Source organism: Delphinus delphis, chromosome 13, assembly GCF_949987515.2.
Source record: "Delphinus delphis chromosome 13, mDelDel1.2, whole genome shotgun sequence".
NCBI lineage: Eukaryota > Metazoa > Chordata > Mammalia > Artiodactyla > Delphinidae > Delphinus > Delphinus delphis.
In genome coordinates, this window is record NC_082695.1 from 19,311,749 (window position 1) to 19,325,300 (window position 13,552).

Consider the following 13,552-nt stretch of genomic DNA (forward strand, 5'->3'; position numbering starts at 1 on the left):
GACAGCTTGCAGTTCATCACCCAAGCTCTGTCAACAGGCCAAGTGCAAATCAGGTCCTCATTATCTGTTGGAGGACTATTGATGAAAGAATTCTCATCCCCAGCTCACTTCCTCTCAACCCAGCAGGCTTCTGGGTCGCGTCTCCTTGGCCAGATGGCGTGTGTGGAGTTAGGAGTTTCAGACTAATTTTAATATTCAATCAGACATAATTGGGGGAACTTCCCTGGTGGCACAGTGGTTGAGAATCCACCTGCCAGTGCAGGGGACACGGGTTCGAGCCCTGGTTCAGGAAGATCCCACATGTTGCAGAGCAACTAAGCCCGTGCGCCATAACTACTGAGCCGGTGCTCTAGAGCCCATGAGCCACAACTACGGAGCCTACGTGCCACAACTACTGAAGCCCACGCACCTAGAGCCCGTCTGCAACAAAAGAGGCCACTGCAATGAGAAGCCCACGCACCACAACGAAGAATAGCCCCTGCTCGCCGCAACTAGAGGAGGCCCGTGCACAGCAATGAAGACCCAAGGCAGCCAAAAATAAATAGATAAATAAATATATAAATTTATTTTTTAAAAAAAGCAAACATAATGGGGATCCTAAATCTGAAAAAGGAAAAATGATACCCTACAACCCATAAACATCTGCTCATACTATTTTCTGTTTCCTGCTTAAAAATCTTCGGCAGTTTCCCTCTGCGTGCCCCGGGGATGGCAGACAGGGTCTGTTTCAGTTGCTGAGGCAGACCATTGGGTGGGGCTGCAAGGGGGGACATCCCGAAAAGGATCTGGACTCGCTGGTTTGCTGTGGGGTCTTCCTCGATTGGTGGTGTCTGCCCCGGGTCCAGGAGTGTAAATAGGGATGCGTGTTTGTCCATTGTGGCTGGAGTTTTAAGCCTATGCCCTTTCATACTGTGTTGGAGGCCTTCTCCATGGCGCCGGCCAGCTTCTCGTGCTTATTTCCTCCCCCACTCTGTCTGCCCCACCTCCAAAAATACCTGCTTCTCTGTCCACGTTCAGTTGAACACCTGTTGTCTCCACAGATGTCCTTTGTCCCCGCTGTCCCCTCTGCCCGCCAGGTCTTCTATCCCATCCAGTTGGTCAGCTCTACCTATTTGTCTTTCAGACTTCAATCACAATCTTGTCTCATCTTCTGCGACATTCTCTTTGACTCTCTCGAGTGGGATTAATTGGCCAGGCCCTCCTCTGAGATCCCACAGTCCCCCACTTAGCCTGTTTCGCACTTAGTTGTTTTTAAGTCTCTTTCCACTGCCAGCTTGAGAGGTCCTCAAAGTCAAGTTCTGGATTTCGCTCATCTCTGTCTCTCCAGAGCCCAGCATGGTGCAGCGCCTCAGTAAATCTGTTGAATGAACACACGAGTGAATAAAAATCATGTCGCCTTCCAAAGTCAGACAGTAATGATCTTTATAACTTTCCCAGCAGCCTGAGCTGTGTGTGTCAGTGCTCCCCAGCTTAATAGTGGGTGATTTACCATGGTCATAAAATGACCACACATTCCCCTCGGACCGCGCCCTGCTTCCACTTGCAAGTTTGCATTTCCTCCACCGTGACGGCCTGTTTGTCTTCCTCTCTCCCCTTGCTCTCAGCCTGAAGACAAGCAGAGGGCGGCAGCTGCCTTCGCCCAGCTCCAGGGCGCCATGGAGACGCTGGGCATTTTGGAGAGCGAGCAGAGGGCCATTTGGCGGGTGTTGGCAGCCATCTACCACTTGGGTGCGGCGGGGGCCTGCAAAGGTACGTGCTTGCCGCCGGGCTCACCTGGGCTGCCGGCTGTCTCCACCAGCAGGTGCCTGACAAGGCCCTTCTTTCCGTGAGGTGGGACAGGGTCAGCCTGTCACCTTCCACGTCTCTGGGACTGCTCTCGGGGAGGCTGCCAAACCAGGCGTGCCGAGAAGGCAGCGGGCTGGGTGTTTCAAGCAACCACGTAACCCAGCACTGTCCAGTGGAACTTACTGTGATGATAGGGGGAGGTTCTCTGTCCAGTAGGGTGGCCGCTAGCTGTATGTGGCTGTCGAGCTTTTGACATGCAGCTGGTGCAACCGAGGCGTTGAATTTGTCATTGCATTAAATTCTAATTAACATACATTTAAATAGCCACATGTAGCTAGTGGTTACTATGCTGAGAAGAGACACCCTGAAACGGGTGAGAGGAGGCTGGGTCCACGCGCTGAAGGTGATGTTTTCCCGTCTAGACATCTTGGAGATGCTCACACCATGTGCGCTGAAGCTCACCCAGCTCTCCTTCTCCTCCCAAACCTGCTGCCCAGCCTTAACTGTCTGTTTGCTTATTGTCCCTACTTCAAGTTGGTCTCCCTCCCCCATCCCTATCCAGTCGTTGACCTTGCCCTGTAGATACTTTCTGTGACAGCATTTCTGTCCTGACTTCTCTATTCTTTCTGTTATCACCTTAGACTAAGTATTTGCTAGTCCCTTTTTTGCTTGGACTATTGAGGTAGCGTTGTTGCATATGGCTTGGCTCCACCCTCATTGTGGCCACTGGGCTCCTTTCTAAAACGTAGACCTGTTGTGCCGTTCCCTGCTTACACTCCTCCCGAGGCTGTCTCTTGTCCGCTACATCAAGTAAAATTCCTTGACTTGGCTCCTCGCTTCCCTAACCAGACTCCTGTGCCGTTGCGTTTGGCACTACGAAAGGTCCCGGGGAGACGGTCACTGTCAAGAGCAGTGTGGCTCCTGCCTTCGTGGGGCTTGTGGTACCTTATACTGTGATTGTGTCTTTGTCTAGCTGTTTCCTGTAGAGAGTGGCTTCCTTTGGGCCCAGAACATAGAGTTGGAATTTGCTGTTTGAATGGTTACATGTGGGCATGGAGGTCTGTCCTCTGGAGCTGTGTGTTGACTCTGGCTGACGTTCTGGGCTATTCCTCTGTGGGGCAGCAGACTTCTTTGGAATATGCTGGCATGTTATTCCTGCCATTCCCATACCCGTGGGCCTTGTGGCCTGTTCTTTTGATTTTCATACACTTGAGCTGCATTGGTCCACTGATTTGATTTTGGACATTTCTAGAAGTTATGCTGAGTCAGAGATAGGTAGGGTAGGGGGTCCACAGTTGGTCCAAGCCAAGGGCAGACATGCTTAACTGGGCAAACATGGAAAAATCAAATGCCACTTGCCTTTTCCAGAAATCAGCCGTGGGCCATGCTCAACGCCCTGAAATCAGCCAGCTTTGTAAATGGACTGGGATTGGGGATGTCATTGCACAGTTTAGATCAGAAAAGCTGTTGGAAGGTTTAGAGTTGGGGCACAGGCATCTATAGATTGGGGATGTGTGGAAGGAAGCAAACCTATTTTACAGAATAGAAAACTGAGGCTCAGAAGGTCTAGGTGCAATGAACTCCAGGCTGGGGACTCCCTGATGGTGCAGTGGTTAAGAATCTGCCTGCCAATGCAGGGGACACAGGTTCGAGCCCTGGTCCAGGAAGATTCCACATGCCACGGAGCAGCTAAGCCCGTGCACCACAACTACTGAGCCTGCGCTCTAGAGCCCGTGTTCCGCAACAGGAGAAGCCACCACAGTGAGAAGCCTGTGCACCGCAACGAAGAGTAGCCCCCGCTCCCCTCAACTGGAGAAAAGCCCGCGCAGCAACGAAGACCCAACACAGCCCCCCTCCAAAAAGCTCCAGGCTATGGGCACTTGAGGGAGGCAGATTTGAGTTCAAAACCAAACTTCTCTGAGTTTCAGAGAGGCCTTCTCTTTCATTGGGCCAAGACTAGGGTTGGTGTGAGGATTAAATGGAGTAAAGAAGAGAAAGCTGAATTAAGCTGCTTTCCCCGGAGGCACACCCTGAGACAAAAATTGCATGTAGGCTTTGGGGAAGGGGGTATCAGGAGGAACCAATAGGGAAGTGAGGGAAGAAAGGCAGGTGATGCTGGAGCCTTAAGGAGTGGATTAGCTCTGGGAAGTGGGGGGCCAGTATCTCTCGGGACCTCTGGGAGACTCTGAAGAACATGTCTCCTCATCGAGTATTACCCGAGGGGCGAGGGAGCCGGGATATTGGTCTATACCGCCTCCTGCTTCTCCCTGGTTGAAGGTTGCTCCTGTGGAGCGTTCCCCCCTGCCCTTCCAGCCTGCCCCATGCATGAGCTGAGCATGTTCCGGCAGCCAGGAAAGCAGAGAGGCGCAGACAGGTACCTGTAGTGACAGGCCAGGGACACGTGTGGCGTGGTATGTACGGAATGGCCAGGGTGAGGGGTGGTGGACAGGTCATCCGTGCTTCTAGCTCAAGGCAGTCCCTCAGTAGACTGTGTTGTTGAGCCTGGGTTAGGTGACTCTCCCAGGGTGTCGCAGCCACATGCCTCTCTGCTTTGCTCAACTCAAATAGGCTTGCTCCCTCCCGGCACTTAGCAAAGCCTAGGGAGAGAGCAAGGCGGTTGGGACCTACCTTCCGATTTCCATTGTCACGCTTGAAACCTCTCTGCCTCTGATGTGACAAAACGGAGGCTAAGGGAGCCCCCAGTCTATTGACCTGTCACCAGAGAAGTTTGATGCCTGACTTGCTTCTCCTGAGGCTCATGGGGCACCCCCTCTATGTGGGCTCGGGACTCATACCTGTGGCTGCCTGTAACGATAAAAGAGAAAGGCACATTTATAAATATTTTATTAATACATGATTATGGCAGTAATTCCTCCCAGCCTCCCCAACCCCACCTTATAAATTATTTTAAGAGGAGCTGCTGTCAGTCTGCCTGAGAGGCCTGCTTCATGATTTACTTACTATATATTCTGCTTTGGAAGATTTAATAATAGGTTGCTCTAAAATCAGCTATTAAGAATTTCAAAGTCATATATAAATGTCTTTGCTTTGTGTCATAACAGATCATTTCGAAATATATTAAGAATCATTTCCGTTAATCAGGTTTTTTTTTCATTAATACGATGCTCTCCTCCCAGCGCACCCAGCTTCCTTAACTTATTTTGAAAGTCCTGATCCTGTTTTTAAAAGCCAATATCAGTTCCTGTGGGTAGATTTCAGGCCTTATAACTGGACTTAGGATGTTTGAACTGTTTCAGCAGTAACGACAACCACCACTAATATCGGTTTAGCGTTTGATGGTTTCAGAAGCACTTGTACCTCTCTTGTGCCTTTTGATCTGATTGGATTCATACAATAACCTGGTGAGGAAGGATAGTGCCGTGGGCAAGAGTCAGCCTCCTGGCTTGGCTTCTCTGAACCTCAGTTTCCTCCGCTGTAAAATGGGGCTAATGATGGCACCCACTTTGTAGGCTTGTCTTGAGGATTAAATGAGTCAGTGCCAAACGCGTGGAGCACAGGACTTGGCTCACGGCTTTATAAGAGGAGGAATGCCGTTTACCTGATGTTGCACAGCTAGTATGTTCCCGAGTGAGGTTTGGAACCACAGCCCGTCTCCCTGCAAAGACCACTCCCCTTCCCTAGACTTTGCAGAGGGTTAGGGTCATTCCTTGCTGGAGAATTGACCTGTTTTCCTGGGCCCTGTGCTGAGTGCTTATAGACGTGATGTCACTGCACAGCCTTAGACTAGCCCAGGAGGAGCGAGAACTATTAGATGCCCATTTTACAGATGAGGAGACTGAGGCCTGCCAGAGAGGTTCATCCTCATCCCCAAGGGCACACTGCTAAAGCCAGAGGTGGGATTTGGACCCAGGTCTGCCCAGGCACTGAGCCTACACCTCTGAGACGACACCTCTGGTCTCCCTGGCCCTGTGTGCCACTGCTTCTGGCCTCACAGGCTCCAAGGGCTGGTGTTGTCACTTTTTCACTGGGGTGCCCTGTTTTTACTCATGACACTTCTGACACCAAATGTGTGGGGCTTTCCTTACACCAACCAGTCCTCTGATTTTCCGGACACCAATTGGGTGTCCTACAATTTAGTCCACTCCTGTTACTACTTGGAGTTAGTGCAGGTTACGGGCTCGGGCCCACAAGACTGTACCACTTCAGACATTGTTCATAAGTTTGGGCCACCTGTACTTCTGATGGACCGGCTATAAAGTTGGGCTCCCACAGACCCCTCCTTGGTTTGATAATTTGCTAGAATGGCTCACAGAACTTAGGAGGGCTTTTACTTACCAGTGCCTGTTTACGTAAGGCATACAACTCAGGAACCGCCAAACAGAAGAGATGCGCAGGGCAAGTTACAGAGCAAGGGACTTCCCTGCCTTCACTGTGCGACCCTCCGGCACCTCAGTGTGTTCAGTGCCCTGGAAGCTCTCTGAGCCCCATCGTTCGGGGTTTTTGGAGGTTTCATTACACAGGCATGATTGATTAAATCATTTTAATCAATCACAGCCCCAGCACACTCCTGGGGGCTCCTGAGTCTCCTCTCTTGGGAGAGTGGCATTAGGCCCCCACTGACCCCTGAGTTCCTGCAGGGCGCTGCCACCGTGACCTTCCCCCACCACCTTCTGGGTCCCTCCAGCCCGTATGACTTGGTGTTCTTGACCCCAGGAGTCTGGCTGCCTGTGGGGCTCTGGATCACCCTGTCATCAGCAGTGCCCCGGGCAGCGTTGGAGTCAGAGAGGGCACCCCCCCCCCCCTTCCCAGAATGTGGCAGAGCAGCGACACGGGCGTCTCGAAGTCAGCTAGTCCTGGGTTCAGGGCTCAGCTTGGGCTCTTACTTAGCTGTGTGTGACCTCGGCCAAGTTCTGGGGCTCGCCCGAGCCTCCTCTGGAAGAGGGAGAAGGGGCGGCAGAGAGCCATCTGGGGTCTCACACACGGCTGCGGTGCTGGTAATGCTCTCACTCTGGGCTGCCTCCCATGCGCAGGCCCGGTGGCTCCTGGCTTGGCCGGTCATCGTAAAGAGGCCGTGTTCTTCCCTCTCTCTGCACTGTCTCCACCTCCTTTCTGTTTCTCAGGCTCACTGTCCCTGCTGGGTCCCTTGGGAAGGCCGTGGGAGGGGGCCCTGGGGGCTGCCTCGGTATGGCAGGCAGAAACCCCTGGGTGATTTGACACGGGATGGTTTGCTGTGAACCAAGACTCATGGCCTGGACTGTCCCTCAGGAGCCATCAGGGAACCACTTATCCAGCCTCGTGTTTCTTTCCTTTGGCAAAATGTGGCCCATGGAACAATCAGCTGGCACCCATGTGTTTTGAGTGGCAGCAAACATGTTCTCTGGAGCTCACTTGACAAGGAGAGGGCGGGGGAGGAGGGACATGCTGGGCCCTGCCGTGGGCGGGGCCGGCCGTGAGTTCAGGCTTCTCCACCTCCTGGCTGTGTGATTTAACCTGTGCAAGAGATTTTACCTCTCTGGACCGCAGCTTCCGTGCCTGTAAAATGGTAAAACCCTGTCTACCTTCTGCATCGTTAGTCAGGTAATGGCTGCATCCCGCCCACCTGGCACGTAGGCGGGGTTCAGCAAGCCCTGACTCCCTTCTCTTTGCAAAGTGCTTTTTGTCATCTGTTGGCTGTGTTGGCATCAAAGCCTGCCCTGACGTGGGCCGGGTCGGGGTGGAGAACTCAAGCCCCCAGGGAATGCAGCTCCTTGCTTAAGGGCACATGGTGAAACCTCTGTGCTAGTGATCGGCAGCTTCAGAACCGGGGTCCAGTTCCAGACTCTCAGTCCAGTGCTCTTTCCACAGCTTCAAGGAAGGTTCTGAGGGCCAGGGAGAGTGTGGGGTTGTGGTCAGAGCAGTCAGGAGTGACACAGTCTTGTGCTCGAGTGGAAGTGAGGATTCCAGCACTTGCTAGCTTTGGGACTGGTCACGTGACCTTGCTGCATAACAGATCAGCCCCACGTTGTTCCGTGGCTTGAACAATGATCATTTTATTATCTCCCCAAGCTCCTGGGGGTCTGCAGTTTGGAAGGGCTTGGCTGGGCTGCGGTCAGAGGGTGGCTGACCCAGAAACAGTGGGGCTGGAGTCGCCGGGACTAGCCAGGCACCTCCGTCTCTCCGAGCCTCAGATCTTGGGTCCCCAGCATGGGCCTGTTAGGGCTTCCTTGTGGCCTGGCAGCTTCGGGGCTCCAAGGAAGCTTCCAGAGAGCAGCATGGAAACTGCATCGCCTCTTCTGAGCTGGCCTCAGCTATCATGCAGTGTCACTGCTGCCATGCTCTATGTCACAGCTTCAAGGGCCAGGCAGTCTAGACTCCAGCCCTGGATGGGGGAGTGACAAGGTGAGAGATACTGGTGTGGCGATATGTTGGTTGAGAAAGGAACTTAAGCTTTCTGAGACTCAGTTGTCCGACCTGTAAGATGGGATTGAAAATAGTAGTGACTTCACAGGTCTGCTGAGCAGATGAAGTGAAATGTATGTCAAGGGCTAAGCTCAGTGCCAGGCACTTGTCAGAGCTGCTGTTGTGAATCAGGGCATCACAGAGCTTGGAGATACTTCCCGGCTCCCTCCTGGCAGGAGGATGCTCCTGGGATGTCTGCTCCCTACTTTTATTACCAGTGCCCCCCAGTATCCTCTGATGCCCCTAAAGACCCTTTTCCCACAGGAGAGTAAATCAAGGAGGAACTCGGAGCCCTTTTTTTTTTTTTTAATTTTAAAATTTATTTATTTATTTATGGCTGTGTTGGGTCTTCGTTTCTGTGCGAGGGCTTTCTCTAGTTGCGGCAAGCGGGGGCCACTCTTCATCGCGGTGCGCGGGCCTCTCACTGTCGTGGCCTCTCTTGTTGCAGAGCACAGGCTCCAGACGCGCAGGCTCAGTAGTTGTGGCACACGGGCCTAGTTGCTCAGCGGCATGTGGGATCTTCCCAGACCAGGGCTCGAACCCGTGTCTCCTGCATTGGCAGGCAGATTCTCAACCACTGCGCCACCAGGGAAGCCCTAGGAGCCCTTTTTGCAGCAAGAAACAATTCTCTGTCTCAGGACCTCTTGGCTGTGTGAGATTAAAACCAGTCACGACCCTCTTCTCAGGAATGTTCCCTGAACAAAATGCTCCCGTGGTCTTGCTGTCCTGCACGTCAGCCCAAGGCTGGGAGTCACTTACCTGTGTTCTCTCCTTTAATTCCCACGGCAGCCATGACAGGTAGGGAGGGAGGGAATTCCCACTTGGCAGTTCAGGCTGCTGAGGCTCAGAGAGGTTATGTAACTTTGCCGAGGCCAAACAGCACCACGTGGTGGACAAGGTTAGAATCAGTGCCTGTCTGCCTCCAAAGCTAGTGTCCTTCTCCTCTATGAGGCCACTCATCTGGCCCAGTCCTTGGGTGCATTTTGGGTGCTCGGACTTCCACCTCCCCTCTAAGAGCAGCTTCTCAGCTCCGTCCGCAGTCTCCAGTCTCCATTCCCTCACCTGGAAGGGCATCCGCTAAGCAGAACCGAGGCAGGAGAGCTCGGAATCGAGGCTAACAGCATGGGCTCTGGGGCCAGGCAGACCTGTGTTTCACCCTAGTTCTCCTGCGTGATCTGTGACTCTCTCCACCTCTGAGGCTCAGTGTCCTCATCTGTAGAATGGGGATAACAGTCCTTGGGAGGCTTAAGTTATTCAGTTTGAATGTGTAAAGCCCGGCCACCCTTGTTGTTATTGCTATTATTATTGTTAATGAAAACCTGCCCACCATCCAGGCATTTGCCCGGCAAAGCTTGAGTCTACAAAGGTGACTCGGGCTGGTCTTTAATCCTCTCCAGTCCCTGTGGTCCCGTAGCTGTAAGAGATGTACACCCTCCCTAGAAAGTCTGAGCCTCTTTGTCTCTCTGCCCGCTGTCCCTCATTACTCCGTAAAGATGACAGTACTGTTCAGAACCCAAATCACAAGGATGTGTTACCTGCCTTGAGGGCCCAGTTGCTCTGCTCTCCTTTGGCTCTGAAGGCTGATGGGAGGTTTAATTATTTGTCTGTTACTAAATTTGCCAGTCTACTTGTTGCTGACCCCATTGCCTAATACATTATGCAGTCGGGCCCATGTATAACCCAGGGGGGGCCCTGTAATGGAGTGATAGAGGGAGGCTGCCAGTCGGCCACCACTTCGCACCTGTCCTAATAAAGACATCAGTCCCTGAATGGATGGGACCGTAACTCGGGGAGCGCCGAGGGGCCTGCAGGAAGAAGAGACGATTGTAATGATGGCAGGGACCCAGCCCCCTATCTTCTGCTGGGACCCCGCCCGACATCTGGCAGCCAGGGGAGTCCATCCAAGGATAGGAGGAGGTGGCCTGATGCTTCCCAAGCCCGGATAAGACGCTGAGCACGGAAGGCCACGGAGAGTATAACAGTGATGCTGTCAAAGCAAAGCAGTCACCATATATTCAAGCACTTGGCGAAGTGTTTTACTCTTTTTATTGTTTTAGAACAACTGCACAAATAATACTGCAAAGTGTCTTCCTATGAAAAATGGAAACAATACAGACGAACACAGAATGTCGAAAGCAGGTCCCCCCCTGCTCCCGTGATCCTCCTGACCTTAAAGGTGACGGTTGTTAAGGTGCAAAGGTGACATTTATTACAACTGATGAGCCAATACTGATACACAGTTATTAACTGAAGTCCTCAGTTTACCTTGGGGTTCGCCCTTGGTGTTGTACATTCTCTGGGATTTGACAGGTGTGTCATGTCATGTCATGTGTTCACCATGACCGTGTGGTCCAGGCTAGTTCCACTGCCCTAACAGGCTGGCTTTTTTTTTTTCCTCTTAAACTTTTTAATTTGGAATCATCATAGATTCATAAGTAGCTGGAACAGTAACACATCGAGTCCCTGACCCCTTCCCCCAGTTGTGGCTGCAGACGTGGCTAGGGTCCCTCTCAAAAGCAGAGAGTGGCCGTGGCTGTGTCACTGTGTCCCCAGTGTAGGCCTCACCCTCAGGCCTTTTAGACTGAGCACGAGCTACACCTGTGCACATGACAACTACGGGGGTGGCTGGCTGTCGCTGTTATAATATAAACAAGTTCACACCGGCTCCATTTCCACGTGCTCTGCGTCTCCGCGTGCCGGGGCCTCTGCCTGTGGCTCACAGCAGCGCCCCTGTTCTCTCCCCTAACTGCAGGGCTTGCCTGGCGAGGGGGCCTCAGTCGATGTCGCACTTCTCCGGCTGATGAGCGTTTGGGCAGTCTCCTGCTGCTTTGGGGGGTTCTAAACAGCACCACGTGGGCATATGTTCCTGTATGTAGAGGCGGTGCAGGGGTGAGCGTGCTGGAGCCGTGGTGGCCTGGGCCTGCTGGACCGCGGGGCATGTTTGAGGTTGAACATTTCCATGGACGCGGCTCGATTCCCCTGCATGTATTCACAAGGGTCGGCTCACTGCAGCCTCACAAGCCCGGGGGGATGTGGGACTGGAGGCTGGGTCTCTGAACACCTGGGCCATGGCTGCATTCATGCTGCTCCATCCCCCCCGCCCCCCCCCCACCCCCGTGGCCTCCTTTTCTTCATCCTTTTCCTCCTCCCCCACTCGCCCTCTTCCCCCTCTGCTCCCCCCTTACTGCTCTCCTTCCTCTGTCTCCTCTCCCTCCTTTCTTCCTTTTCTTCTTCTCCTCTATGCCTATTGGGTGGTAGGCCCTCAGCAACGCCATTCTTACATTCCAAGATGAGATTTCCATCTGATCAAGGGAGGGAGACCCAGACAGGCCCGTTGGAGACGCCAGGAGAAAATTCTAGGCAGGAGACATCCAAAGTTCAGAGGGGTCAGCCCCACCCAAGGGGTCCTAGGGCCTGGGACCCTTGAACCAAATCTCTCAAACAGCGGAAATCAGGGAGGATGCTCCAGACAGAAGAGCCTCGGTGAGCAGAGGTGTGGTAGCCCGAGCAAGGCCTGGGGCCTCCGTGTCCCCGTCTGCGAGGCGCCAGTCCCTGGCTCCGGTGCTGCGGGATTGAGAGAGGCTTACCATGTGTCCCTAGAGCAGACCCCGCCCCCCCGAAGCTGGTCCCCGCCTGGGCCCTGTCCTCCGCCTGCCTTTCCATGCCCACAGGCCCCCAGCTGGTGGCTTGGCTCCCTGCCTGACAGCTGCCACAGCCGGGCCTATTCTGGGCCACAGGCAAGGATTGATTCTGCATTTTCTAAGCATATTGAATTCATTTGTTAAGCTGGAATGGCGGCTGTGGGATGTAAACATTTATATTATAAAAGCCATAAACCGGGCTTCCCTGGTGGCGCGGTGGTTGGGAGTCCGCCTGCCAATGCAGGGGACACGGGTTCGTGCCCCGGTCCGGGAAGATCCCACATGCCGCGGAGCGGCTGGGCCCGTGAGCCATGGCCGCTGAGCCTGCACGTCCGGAGCCTGTGCTCCGCAACGGGAGAGGTCACAACAGTGAGAGGCCCACGTACCGCAAAAAAAACAAAAAACAAAAAAAAAGCCACAAACCCCTGAAGTGGCTGATGCTAGAAGGCTTCCCTGCCGGCAGCCCCGGGCTTCAGGAGGGCAGGGGGAGGAGGATGGAACCCCCGAGAGACCCGACTTCAGGTTGGCTTAGCCACTCTTGCTGGGTGGCCCTGCAAAAGCCCCTCCCCTCCTTCTGGCCTCTGTTTCCCATAAGTAATAACAGCAGCTGACATTTATCCAGTGCTTACAAGGTGCAGGTACCATTCTAAGAGCTTTGGCCATCTCGGTGATCCCCTGGAGTAGGCACCATTACCCCATTTTACAGATGAGGAAACTGAGGCTCAGAGAGGGGAAAGGACTTGCCCAGTGGGGATGGATGGACACTCTCTGGCGTCTCTTTTAGCCTTGCTTATCATAGACTCCAGGAGGCTGTGGCTCAGTGAGGACCTCACCGTACGTGCATGTCTCACCCTTCAGTGACAGAGCATAACAATACTGCTGACGGCAGTGATGATGATCTTAACGATGGGGTTAGTAACTGTTACTGTTTACTGAGGATCTGCTCTCTGCCAGGCGTGATTTAAGTGCTGTGCATGGTTATTCCATTTAATCCTTGCAACCCTATATGGTGGGTTATACCCATCTTGTGGGTGAGTCAGTGGAGGCTCAGAGAGATAAAGGCAGTTATCTAAGGTCCTGGACTCAGGAAGGGGAGGAGCTCAATTTGGGACCGAGGAGTTCTGTCTTTGAAGCCTTTCTTCCTGTTCTTCATGCCACGTTCTGCCGGATGGTCCACAGTTGTCATAAATAAATGGGGAATTAGTAATCATACCTTTTCATATGGTTCTTGCACTGATGAGATTAAGTGCTTAGCACAGGGCCAGGCATGTGATGAGTACTCCGGAGACACCAGCTATTGTTCGTGGGCTTCCCTTGGGCCCCAGCTTCAAAGGAGACAGTGTCATAAGTTGAGGGGGACCCCTGCTCAGTCTGCCTTGGTGAGGGACCCTTGAATATGGAAAGAGCGTTGGACTGGGGGCCAGCCAGAGCCGGGTTTAATCCTGGCTTCTGCCTCACTAGCTGTGTGACCTCACACAGGTCACTCACCGGCTGTTGGTCCCACCCCTGAGCCTTTGCTCCTGCAGTTCCCCCAGGTGATGAGTGACGCCTTCGACTGAGGTCTCCCTGGTGACTCTGCTTCTCAGGTCGGATTACCTGCTCTGGGGACACTCCCAGGCAGTTTCACACCCAGTGTCTTGTTTCATCCTAATAATGACCCATTGGGAGAGGAGCCATCCCATTGTACAGATGTGGAAACTGAGGCTCAGAGAGGTGAGATTTCCTGT

The 13,552-nt window shown here is 53.3% G+C and overlaps 1 protein-coding gene across 1 annotated transcript in view; it reads left to right on the forward strand.

Moving 5' to 3' along the window:
- MYO18B (myosin XVIIIB) overlaps positions 1–13,552 on the forward strand; it is a 221,368-nt gene that overhangs the window by 27,595 nt on the left and 180,221 nt on the right. The window contains exon 11 of the mRNA XM_060029302.1: positions 1,605–1,749. Within this exon, the coding sequence (XP_059885285.1) occupies positions 1,605–1,749 (145 nt within the window). The remainder of the gene's footprint in view (positions 1–1,604; positions 1,750–13,552) is intronic.